The 13,596-nt window shown below is 41.3% G+C and overlaps 1 protein-coding gene across 2 annotated transcripts in view; it reads right to left on the reverse strand.

Annotated features, from left to right (window-relative positions):
* Positions 1-13,596, reverse strand: part of macrod2 (mono-ADP ribosylhydrolase 2) — a 1,190,608-nt gene that overhangs the window by 43,754 nt on the left and 1,133,258 nt on the right. For both annotated transcript variants that reach the window (XM_036960545.1, XM_036960544.1), the window contains exon 12: positions 1,185-1,259. In XM_036960545.1, coding sequence (XP_036816440.1) covers positions 1,185-1,259 — 75 coding nt within the window. The remainder of the gene's footprint in view (positions 1-1,184; positions 1,260-13,596) is intronic.

Here is a 13,596-nt window from a genome sequence, read left to right on the forward strand (position 1 = left end):
CTAGCTTTACAAACAGCATAGCATAATGTTATAATTACATCAGTTGCTTTTGTGTACCGGTATGTTAGCTAGCTACCTAACATTAGTTGGCTACTAATACATCAAACTTTCCAGTATATTAACTATATGCTATCTAACTAAGTACCCAATGTTTTTGTTTTACCCAACATTTATTGACTTGATTATTCACGTCATTCTAGCTTAGCTAAGTGGTATAGTCATTGTGCGTTCTTAGTGGACATAGTTAATGAAGTAGTAAGATGTCTAATAATGTGTTATGCTAACAAGCTAGCAAGAAGTTGTATAGCAACAGCATCAACTTCCGGTAGACAGGCGAAGCGCTAGTACACTCAACTGAAAGGATACCGTTCATTTACATTATACTAAAATTAACTAATAGTATATAGTATGGGGTATATACTCATTAAGTATGTAGTATACAGTATGTTAGTATGGGTATTCAAACACAGCTATTGTGTTAGATAATATATATTTATTTTATTTTATAGGATCTGACTTGGTGAAGTCCATAGGACTGAAAATGGATGAATGCAACAACCATGTCTCTGTCACTAACAAATACAGTCATGGGTGGTAACAATTTACTCGAAAGGCAAAGCTTTTTTGAATAATGCTTTACACTAAGCAGTGTGTTAATTTAACACTATTCCAATGTGTATAAGGGTCCACAGAGTCCACAATTCCAGTGTTAATTTAATAACACTCTCAGTGTTAATTTAAAACAATGTTAATCTGGAGAATTTGCTGTGTGTGTGTGTGTGTGTGTGTGTGTGTGTGTGTGTGTGTGTGTGTGTGTGTTTGTACGTCTCCTATAATAACAATGACATCACTTCCTAGTTAAAAACAAAAATAACAAACTCATGACAACTTGTCACTGTCACATCCAAGGCTATACATAATTGATATGTCTTTGTTTATCCTTCTTATTCCTGTAAGTCGGACAACTGAAGTTCATTCAGAGTAGTAGCACACAGTGACGATGTGTTTCGAGAGCTCGTGGGATGAGGGAGAATGTTAATGTATTCCCTACACTATGGCAAAATAAACTTGAAGCTTGACACAGAGAGTGGTGGGTGGCACACACAGTATAGAAGGACAGAACAGATACCAGCTTCAGGATAGTGCTTGTGTTAACTACCTGAATGTATATGTATCCATGTTACCTGTCTGTGAGTCCAGGGTATCTTGCTCCATGGCTGTATGGTTGTCAGCGTCTTCTTTAGGTGGATCTAGCTCATCTGTACAGACAGTGGAAGGAGAGACATTGGTCAGCCCCTGAGCAAACACATAGCATCTTCTACAGTATCTCCGCCATGACAATACAGGATTGTCTACATTGGTCTGGTTGGACAAGACCGTGTTGTCTTGTCTGGACATAACACAATTCGCTAAATGTCAAATTGATGCCAACATTCAAGAGACCAGCATGTCGAAATGTTGCCAAGATTACTAAATGACTCCCTCCCTCTTCCTCCTCCCTCCCCTCTCCTCCATCCTTTCCACCCCTCTCCTCCATCCTTCCCTCCCCTCCCCTCTCCTCCATCCTTCCCTCCCCTCTCCTCCATCCTTCCCTCCCCTCTCCCCCATCCTTCCATCCTTCCCTCCCCTCTCCTCCATCCTTCCCTCCCCTCTCCTTCATCCTTCCCTCACCTCTCCTCCATCCTTCCCTCCCCTCCCCTCTCTCAGCAATGACATTTGGGACAAATTGAGTAAATGAAAGCCATGACACCAATAAGCTAACATGCTGTATGAATGGCTATTGTGCTGCTTCTATAATTGCTTTTCTAACAAGCTGAAGGAAAAAAAGCCATTTTTTCATATCTATGCAATTTTAGACCCATTCTCTGAACAATAAAAATGGCAGACCCCATTAGATGGGGAAGGAGAACAATTTCTACCAAAGCCTTGTTTTTGGTGTTTGTCTCGAGTGCTGCTGTCAATCTGAAAATGTTGACACACACGCAGGCACGGACGCATGCAAGCACGCGCAAACACTCACAAACACACAGCAACAGCAATCCTTCCCAGTAATCATGATTGGCATTCTATTTACATGAGAATCATGGCCTTATATACAGTGCCTTGCGAAAGTATTCACCCCCCTTGGCATTTTTCCTATTTTATTGCATTACTACCTGAAATTAAAATAGATTTTTGGGGGGTTTGTATCATTTGATTTACACAACATGCACTTTGAAGATGCAAAATATTTTTTATTGTGAAACTAACAAGAAATAAGACCAAAAAAAACCCAGAAAACTTGTGTGTGCATAACTATGCACCCCGCCCTCTCTTTGCAGGTTTGTTGTGGTGCCAAACTCTTTCCATTTTTTAATAATGGATTTAATGGTGCTCTGTGGGATCTTCAAAATTTCTGATATTTTTTATAACCCAACCCTGATCTGTACTTCTCCACAACTTTCTCCCTGAGCTGTTTGGAGAGCTCCTTGGTCTTCATGGTGCCCCTTGCTTTGTGTTTCCCCTTGCTTAGTGGTGTTGCAGACGCTGGGGACTTTCAGAACAGGTGTATATATACTGAGATCATGTGACAGATCATGTGGCACTTAAATAAAGTCCCCCTGTGTGCAATCTAACTAATTCTGTGACTTCTGAAGGTAATTGGTTGCACCAGATATTATTTAGGGGCTTCATAACAAAGGGGCTGAATACATAAACACGCACCACTTTTCCCTTTTGTATTTTCTTGAATTTTTTTAAACAAGTTATTTTTTCAATTTTACTTCACCAATTTGGACTATTTTGTGTATGTCCATTACATTGAATCCAAATAAGAATCCATTTAAATTACAGGTTGTAATGCAACAAAATAGGAAAAACGCCAAGGGGGGTGAATACTTTTGCAAGGCACTGCATGCAGCCTAAGATAGTATAGTTATATATTGTCTTGTCTGTCTTGTCACATCAGGTGGAGATGTATTTGTGTTTCCAAAAATGCTGTGTCTATCTATACTGACCAAATATGTAAACACAACATAGTAAAATCTTTGAAATTGTTGTGAGTAAACAGTTCATATAATTCCTTAGACCTTAATCTATGGACTTCACATGACTGGGCAGGGTGTGCAGCCATGGTGGGCCAGGTAGTGCATAGGCCCAGCCACTGAGGAGCCAGGCCCATCTACTGGGGAGCCAGGCCCAGCCAATCAGAAATCGTTTTCCCCACAAAAGGGCTTTATTACAGACATAAATACTCAGTTTCATCAGCTGGTCTCAGACGATCCCCCAGGTGAAGAAGCCAGATGTGGAGGAACTGGGCTGGTATGGTTTCACTTGGACTACTGGACATTCCTGCAGTCAGCATGCCAATTGCACACTCCCTCAAAACTGTGACATCTGTGGCATTGTGTTGTGTGACTAAACGGCACATTTTAGAGTGGCCTTTTATTGTCCCCAGCAATGATCATGCTGTTTAATCAACTTCTTGATACACCACACCTGTCAGATGGATGGATTATCTTGTCAAAGAAGAAATGCTCTCTCTGCTCTCTAACCCCCTGTACTGCAATCTAACTAATTCTGTGTAAACAAATTTGTGCACAAAATTTGAGAAATAAGCTTTTTGTGCGTATGGAACATTTCTGGGATTTTTATTTCAGCTCATGACCATGCTGCGTTTATATTTGTGTTCAGTATAAATAAATTATAAATAAATAAATAAGCCACTTTTATCCAAAGCAACCTACAGGCCAGCTTATGTTTTCATATGGAATCACTCAATCCTTGCATTGCAAAGCACCATGCTCTACCATCTGAGCCAAACAGGACCACCTATCTAACATGATCACATATCATTCATGGGTAAACACATATTTTTAACCTTTATTTAACTAGGCAAGTCAGTTAAGAACAAATTCTTATTTTCAATGACAGCCTAGTGGGTTAACTGCCTGTTCAGGGGCAGAACAACAGATTTGCACCTTGTCAGCTCAAGGATTTGAACTTGCAACCTTTTGGTTACTAGTCCAACGCTCTAGGCTACCCTGCCACCCCAACATACACTTCATCCAATAGCATTGTTATCACTCTGTCTGAATCTGGCAAACATGAATGAGTCTGAGTATACAAGGACACAATGGCAAAAACATAAATTTGCTCAGTACTTTTCAAACTGATTCAGTATATGTGTCCCAAATGGCACCCTAGCACCCTATTCCCTATATAGTGCACTACTTTTGACCAGAGCCCTATGGGCCCTGTTCAAATGCAGTGCACTATATAGAATTTAGAACATATTCCGTGTGTGATATCACAAGGATCACTATTACTAAAGGTTTGTGCTATCCGGGACCCTTCGGACGTCCATACCAGTGGAGGCTACTGAGGGGAGGACGACTCATTAAAATGGCTGGAAATGCGTCAAAGGAATGGCATCAAACACATGGAAACCATGTGGAAATGGAAACCATGTGTTTGATGTTTTTGATACCATTCCACTAATTCCACTCCAGCCATTACCACAAGCCTGTCCTCCCCAATTAAGGTGCCACCAACCTCCTGTGGTCCCACCCTAAACCCTAACCTTAACCCTTACCTTAACCATAACCGTAACCCTTAAGTGACTCTAACCCTAACCCTAACCATTTTAATTGTCAACTTCAATGGGGTAGGGATTTCCCAAGGGTCTCAGATAGCGGGGTCTGTATTATAACCCACAACATTGTAGTGACACCACTGATTCTTACAGTTACTAGCTTTCTCCTGCAGGGGGCAGTATTGTCACATTGTTTCCTCCCAATGCAATACGCAGGTGAAATAACTCTTACTGTAGAATGTTGAGCTATTGATGAAAATAGGAGCAGGGAAGGTGTGTGTGTGCATGTTTGTTGTGTGTGTGCGTGTGTGTGTGTTGTCTGTGTTACACTAATAGGTCGAAGCAACACCGTGACTCGTCCTCCCCATCTTATTTAAAGTAAAGGATGAGGGATATGATTCCCCTGTGCAGACAAAATAATTTACACAATTCAAAAATGTTGTATGCTTTTTGAAACAAATGTTTGAGTCTGTACTTACTGCATTCAGTGTGTATCTGGATGAAGGGTTTAGTAGGAGGTTCTGCACTTCATTCTAGTTCACTTCAGATTTACAAGATACTCATAGGACTATATGTATATATGTCAGTGGTTTGGACTTACAGTACCACTAGGAATGAGAGTCTCATAGGACAGTATGTCTGTACACTACCGTTCAAAAGTTTGGGGTCACTTAGAAATGCCCTGTTTTTTAAAGAAAAGCAAATGTTTTGTCCATTAAAATAACATCAAATTGATCAGAAATACAGTGTAGACATTGTTAATATTGTAAATGACTTTTAATGGAATATCTACATAGGCGTACAGAGGCCCATTATCAGCAACCATCACTCCTGTGTTCCAATGGCACGTTGTGTTAGCTAATCCAAGTTAAAAAGGCTAATTGATAATTAGAAAACCCTTTTGCAATTACGTTAGCACAGCTGAAAACTGTTGTCCTGATTAAAGAAACAATAAAACTGGCCTTCTTTAGATTAGTTGAGTATCTGGAGCATCATCATTTGTGGGTTCGATTACAGGCTCAAAATGGTCAGAAACAAAGCACTTTCTTCTGACACTCATCAGTCTATGGCTTTTTCTTTGCAACTCTGCCTAGAAGACCAGCATTCCAGAGTCGCCTCTTCACTGTTGACGTTGAGACGGGTACTATTTAAGTTGCAAAGAAAAAGCCATATCTCAGACTGGCCAATAAAAATAAAATATTAAGATGGGCAAAAGAACACAAAACCCTGGACAGAGGAACTCTGCCTAGATGGCCAGCATCCTGGAGTTGCCTCTTCGCTGTTGACGTTGAGACTGGTGTTTTCCGGGTACTATTTAATGAAGCTGCCAGTTGAGGACTTGTGAGGTGTCTGTTTTTCAAACTAGACACTCTAATGTACTTGTCCTCTTGCTCAGTTGTGCACTGGGGCCTCCCACTCCTATTTCTATTCTGGTTAGAGCCAGTTTGCGCTGTTCTGTGAAGGGAGTAGTACACAGCGTTGTATGAGATCTCCAGTTTCTTGCCAATTTCTCACATGGAATAGCCTTCATTTCTCAGAACAAGAATAGACTTTGCTTTGTTTCTGACCATTTTGAGCCTGTAATCTAACCACGAATGCTGATGCTCCAGATACTCAACTAGTCGAAGATGGTGCCTCTTCCTGTTCGGGCGGCACTCGGCGGTCGTCGTCGCTGGCCTATTAGCTGCCATCGATTCCCTTTCCTTTTGTTTCCGTTTATTGGGTTTAATTGGGTACACCTGTTTTGAGTTAGTGTTTGTTTGTAGGCTATTTAAGGGCACTAGGCTCGCTGGGTATTGTGCGGGCTTGTTCTCTGTTATTTTGGTGTTGGTGTATTAGTGTTATCTCATTATTTTCCGGACAGTTTTAGTGTGTATTTTGGACGGGTTGTTTCATGCGCCCTAGTGTTGGCATGTCCATGTCTCCGCTGTGGTTGGAATAAATAGATTCACGTACGATATTACCTGCTCTCTGGGTTTGACTCCTCCACCGCACCATTTATAGAAGTCGTAACAGAATGGGCATTTCTTTGGTGCTTTTCTTTAAAAAACAAGGACATTTCTATGTGACCCCAAACTTTTGAACGGTAGTGTATGTCAGTGGTTTGGACGTACAGTACTGCTAGGGATGAGAGGCTCATAGGACTGCTTGTGTATTGTTAAGAATGTGCCCCTAATATGCTCATGTAGGACTGTCAGCAAGCAGCAGGATGCAGATACATAGGCAGGGAGTTAATCGGGAGACTAGCTAAGGCCTGTGGAGTAATCATAGTCAATATCTACTGTTGTGGAACTCTAGCTATAAATAGTCTGTGTGTGTGCTCGCTAGGTCCTTAGCATGTATGTGTGACAGAAGGGTCTACAAATGGATGAATCCACCTGAGTGACTTAGCTTTCAGCATCAGTACATAACACCACTTTACTCTCTAATGTTGAGGAGAGACTGATGCACTTCCAGTTGGGGGTTTCTGCTGGGTTTGTGTGAGAGGCATTAGGATGTGTGTAGAATATTAAACCTTTACAGTGAGATAGCTGCCTACAGCAACAACCTACACCCCTTCCAACACACACCTATCCACATCTCCCTCCGACACTCCCTTCACCCATGACTCTCTGCTACAAACACTGTCTCTCTGTCTGCTCTTCTTTCCAGTCAACCTTAGCGTCGGACAAAACACGGGTGAAAAACACACTGAGAAATTGACCAAATAGAAAGTGCTTCAGAGCGCTACGACCAGCAGCTGTCATTATATGTGACGGGTGTGCAAGGTGTGGGCGTGTGCGTCACTGCGAGGCGTGCTGGAAAAGCCAGACGTCATAGGGGGAAAAGCCATTGATTCTCCATGCCTGCACTGAGCTTGTTTGAACACAGAGGGAAGCCTGTCTATGTAAGGGCAAACAGGCTACTGGCTACAGTAGCTGCCTATACTGTACTGGTAAGGGAATACGTGTGTGTGTGTGTGTGTGTGTGTGTGTGTGTGTGTGTGTGTGTGTGTGTGTGTGTGTGTGTGTGTGTGTGTGGCATAAATACGTCCTCTCAATTTAATTCTCTCCCCACATTAAAAGTAATACATGTATTTTTTCCTACTAGCTCTGACTATTGAGGAAAAATGTACACTCATAGAAACAAAGTGTTATTTTTTAACACATCCCTGTGTCTAATTAGGGATGGCACATGTTGTGTTACTTTAAACACTGTGTTGACAACATTTTTCAACACATTATGTGTCAATTCCTGCAATGAATGAGTTAATAGCTGACAACCACACAACACACCCTAGATGTGTTAGATTATTGACCAATCACACTGCAGTCATCATGCATCTTTGCCGTGGCCTCACACTCCCCCACGCTCTGAAAAGTGAAGTGACAACTGACAGCCTGGAGTGAGCCTCAGCCAGCCAGCAGGAGGAATATGACACAATAAATAAGGTACATTTCATCTTTATCTGAATGAGGTGACCATTTGAGGAAAATGCGGAGCGCACACAGCAATATTTGAACTTTGATTTATGAAAATGTTTCAGATGAGTTGTCAAGAAGTTAGGCTAGTTAGGCAAACGTTTACCATAATTATTATCATTACTCAGCATGCTATACTGCAGGTAGATTTTTAGAATTGTTTTTAATATTTGTGTTTTTGCATTTACATTGACTGATTGATTAATCTTATGCTACACAAAAATAAAAGACAAATGTTTCTAAACTAATCTAATCATTTTTTTGCACCAGATACTGAAATGGTTGTTCCAGTTTAAATGGCTTAGGTAGTCTCCTCACAATGATCCTAACACTGGCAGTCATTCTGAACAAATACAACTAAACTGTTGAATATGTGGCTGGATTCACTTTGCCAGCCAGCATAATGTGATTTGCAGGCCTGATGTGGCTGGATTCACTTTGCCAGCCAGCATAATGTGACTTGCAGGCCTGATGTGGCCTGTAACCTGTAGTTTCCTAACACCACTGTGCTATGGTATAACTAGGCCCTGAAAGAAAGGCCTTATATGTAATAATGTATTGTCATAAATAATTTAAGGTATAACCATATACAGGGGGTTCTATGAAGAACCCTACATAAAGGGTTTTGGGAGAACCCTAGATAAAGGGTTCCCCTACGGGGATAAAATGAAGAACGCTATATAGTTCTACTTAGTATCCTGCTAAGGAAACAGTTAGGGGATTGAACTTTGGCTGTGTGTCCTGCTCCAGCTCTGTCTTGTGACATCTGATCATTTCTCTATACTGTATAATAGAGAAAGAAGAGTGATACTGCTGCATGCCAACTGGCCTATGACATTGTCTCTTTATCAAGCCTGGTTAAAGTGTCTTTCTCAGTTGCCTCGCTCTTCCACTCAGCCACTCTCACCTCTCTTTCTGTCTTTCTCATTCTCAGCCTCTCTCCCTCCTGCCCGCTCTCCTCCTCCATCGTTGTCTGTCTCCCTCTCTCTTTCTATCTTTTTCTCCCTCTCTCTCTCTCCCTCCTGCCCGCTCTCCTCCTCCATCGTTGTCTGTCTCCCTCTCTCTTTCAATCTTTTTCTCCCTCTCTCTCTCCCTCCTGCCCGCTCTCCTCCTCCATCGTTGTCTGTCTCCCTCTCTTTCAATATTTTTCTCCCTCTCTCTCTCTCCCTCCTGCCTGCTCTCCTCCTCCATCGTTGTCTGTCTCCCTCTCTCTTTCAATCTTTTTCTCCCTCTCTCTCTCTCCCTCCTGCCCACTCTACTCCTCCATCGTTGTGTCTCCCTCTCTCTTTCAATCTTTTTCTCCCTCTCTCTCTCTTTCTCTGTATCCTGTTCTTGGATTTTATGACAATTACATCACAAAAGCAGGTCATCACAGCACATCAGGAGGATTGTACATTAGTCCCTCTATGAGACAGAGAATTAGGGGCTGCGACCCAAATATCACCCTATTTCCTATGTAGTGCAAATCAAATCAAACTTTATTTGTCACATGCGCCAAATACAACAAATGTAGACCTTACTGTGAAATGCTTACTTACAAGCCCTTAACCAGTGCAGTTAAAGAAGAGTTAAGACAATATTTACCAAATAAACTAAAGTAAAAAATAATAAAAAGTAACACAATAAAATAACAATAACGAGTGCATAGCCCATTATTTAGGTAGTGCACTATTTAGGGAATAGGGGGCCATTTGGGAAGCACTCACGAAATCAGGCTGCGCTTGTAGATCGTGTACCAGAGTAAAGACCAAGTCTCTGATGCTGTCTCTAGTAGGCTGGGTGGGAGCCCTAAAGAATTCCGCATGGGTCTTCTATCGCTTGCTGTCATCAGAGTTGTGTTGTAGCGACGACCTGCTGTATGCCAGCGAACGCTGGTCATTTTCGCAGATTCAACATGAAGAATTGTGGGAAAACTATCAGAAAATAACAGCTGATATTCCGGTCAGAGGAACATTCTGGTGTGTTTGTCTCTCTCGCTCTCACTCTCCTTCTCTCTCTTCCACTTTTTCGTGCTGAAAGAGGATGACCAGAGCTTACCCCTGATTGTTGCACAATGATTTTAAGTCAATAAGTCATCGTTTTAGTCAAAGTATGAAATATTTGGGCTTGAAGTGACAAATCTGAACTGCTCACTTCATGCAAATCCGTGTGATTACAGTGTATTTTCCTATGATATGACATACAAATTATTTTCGGGGCTTAGTTTTATTTGAATGTTACTAACCACCAGCGTGGCATTGTTTATTAATCAGAAACAGCTGCAAAGCTTTTCCTCTTCATGACTGAGATGTGCCAAACAGCCTTGTCTCCCCCTTAGCCATGGAGCAAATTCAAATTAGGGGGTACACACTTATGTTTGGCACCTCCACTTTTTTTCCCTGAAAATGATCATAATCCATTGGATAATTTGTACATTTTCACTTATTTTTTAGCTAGTCTGTATTAAAAATATATACTGTATATATGGCCACTTCATAGAGAGTGGTAGAGGAAGATGGGGTCATAAGGGGATTCCTGTAAGTAGGCTGAGGTCAATAGAGAGTGATAGGAATAACATGTGCTTCAGTAAGGTTGGTTTTTTAGCGTTCCTGGACAACTTTACCACAGGAATGGAACATAAATCACAGAGGATAGATGTTGTGGTGGCAGATGCAGAGAAGTACTTGGGTGTACGAGATTTTACTGCAGCAGAGTTACAAGGTGTTTGAACAACAGTGTCCTGTCCTACCAGGCTGCTGACCAGTTGTGGGATTAGATAGGGCCAAAGTAGTGGAATAGTGATGGGGTTTTAATGGATGTAGGGGTAGTTTGTAGGGCAACTTTTTCACAAAGTGTAATGAAGTCATACTACAGAATAGTAGGCTGATACACAGCCAATACACTAGATGGGAGCATGCACCTTCAACATTTGTTTGCGGACTGCCAAAATACCAAAGAAGAAGAAGACGTACACGTTAAATATTACCAAAGATTTGTATAACTAAACCAACCACAGCCTGTCGTTTCCAATGGGAACAGATGAGTCACAGTGGGCAGAACAAGCAAGGAGATGGGCAGAGCCACGCACAAGCTAACGAGATCCAATTGGACCATTCTAGCATTCTTCTGCAAATTTCCATTAGGGAATGCCTACTCTGTGAAGTGCACGTGCAATGACTCAATTCGCCTTTGTACTCCTAAACAACGCGATTTTTTACAACTTTTACAAAATTATCCACTCTGTTCATACCAGACTCTAGTTTTGGGAACAGAAAACTGTATTGAGATCAAATGTTTCAGCGATGAGAACATTTGCAGAATGTCGGCCAAAATCTTCTTCCACTGCCGGCCTCTGGGCTTCCTCTCACTACCATCCACCAAGCGGATGCGTCATATTTATACATTCGGTGAAATATCGGTCTCATTGTTATATCTGTGATATTACTATGAACATTTACGGTGACTTGTGTCAATTGAGAAAAGCTGACTAAATCAGTGGTTCTCAATTCTCTCCTCAGGGAGCCCCCGCTGTTGCAGGGCTAGCACACCTGATTTAACTTGTCCATGAACACAATAATAACACCTAAAGAATTTTTGGGATATAATATGGCTGACCAGAATACATTTTAAAAAGATGGTTCTTCAAAAGTATCTAATAATAACCTTTGATATTGAGTAAGGTTATTTATAGATCCATTCTCCATAAAGGTCCATAATGCGGTGAAAATGGCAGCCAATGTTGTCAGGAAGAAATCCAAAGTCTAAATGGAATGAATATTGAGAGTCAATATTCACGTAATAATAAGGAATTCCCCCTCGACCACGCCCACATATTGAAGAAAACAAGCATTCTTTCCCATTTACCCCCAGTATAAAAGAGCCAACTTCGTCGTAAATGTTTTGTTATACAGAAATAACAAAATATGCCGACAAGCTGCTGTGTTGTTCAATGCACATGTACTGCCCTACAATCAGTGGCTTGTATTCATGGATCCAAGGGAAGCCAGGCTTCCCCCGAAAATGTACCAAGAAATATACAAAATCCATATAAAATCATTTATCTTTTGTCTCTCTGTGTGTTTCATTTTCCTTCAATTCGAAAGAGGCTGAATGTATTTCCCGGGAGAAAGCATCAGAACGAGCAAAACAGCCACCCTATGTATGTGTAGGCCAACTATTTGATGCTGTTCGGTCAAAAAGAGTATGACATTGTTGCCGCCCGTAGCATTGAATGCAAGAGACGCCAGCGAGCATTTGGACTCCCTTGATAAAAAAGTATAAAATAATAGCCAATCAGCATTCAGCTAAACTGAGTGAGCTCAACTGTGAATGGTCCTGAAGCACCAAAAAAAAAGTGTCAAGGGAAGCCAGTTTGGATTTAGCTTCACTTCAATCACATTACGTCACATCGAGAGCAATACGTCACTGACAGAAACATCTTGAATTGTTGCATCTCGTGGTGTTGTTGTCCTCCGGTCGCTAGCTAGCTAAAATTGGTCCTTTCCTAAATTAGCAATGGATGGAGATTTGGACTTATCCTTTTACTTCTCTGTACTGGCCAATGATTAGAACTGCGATACGGATCCAACAATACATTCATACATTGTGCTCTTGGCCTGAGGATGAAATGAAATATGCAGCTAGATGTAGAAGGCTAATGTTAACTAGCTAATGTTGCCCATGAAAGGAAGTTAGGCTCGCAAGCAAGATTTTTAGCCAGGTAGCCTAGGACAACAAAACATAAAAGTGTGTACTGTATGAACGAGAGGAGGATGGTATTGGCGTTTCTCTACAAGCAGGGTGAGTCAACATGTATTTCTACTTGCATGAACGCACGCACAGCACACACGCACACGCACACGCACACACGCACACGCACAAACACACACACACACACACACACACACACACACACACACACACACACACACACACACACACACACACACACACACACACACACACACACACACACACACACAGAGAAGCTGACATTGATTGGACTAAATTGTTTTTGATATCTTTTAGTTGTCACTGTATTAGACTAAGCAGAGGTGATTTGATGATGTTGAAATGTTGAAATTGAATGGTGCTGGAATAGTGGCGGCAGCTCCTGGTTTCTTTGTGACTTGCTTGTAGCATGCAATATGCTTTGTGGACTTCACCAGACAAAGGTTGCTCTCCGGTTTTGTGATGAAACCAAGGTGTGGTTGAATTTAATCTTGTCATATAATTGTAAATACAGTTTATATAGATTTTATGCACATTTTCTGTAAAATAGCCTGTAAACAGACCATAAATGCCTCAATTTGAGGCAATTCTTGGAATTCTTGGAAAGCTGTGAGTGCTATTATACGATACAATATCAGTATACTTTTGCATTTATAACTTGTTCTAATTAAGTGATAATGCCCTCAAAGCCGGTGTTTAGAGGATATAGTGGTATGGGTGTTGGCAAACCGTGCCAATATATCCTCCAAACACCGGCTTTGAGGGCATTATTACTTTTATACAACGGGTTACCAATATATTCAAATATTGATTGACATATTTTCATTAAACACTTTCTTATGATTAATTTAT

Source organism: Oncorhynchus mykiss, chromosome 23 (genome assembly GCF_013265735.2).
Source record: "Oncorhynchus mykiss isolate Arlee chromosome 23, USDA_OmykA_1.1, whole genome shotgun sequence".
Taxonomy (NCBI): Eukaryota; Metazoa; Chordata; class Actinopteri; order Salmoniformes; family Salmonidae; genus Oncorhynchus; species Oncorhynchus mykiss.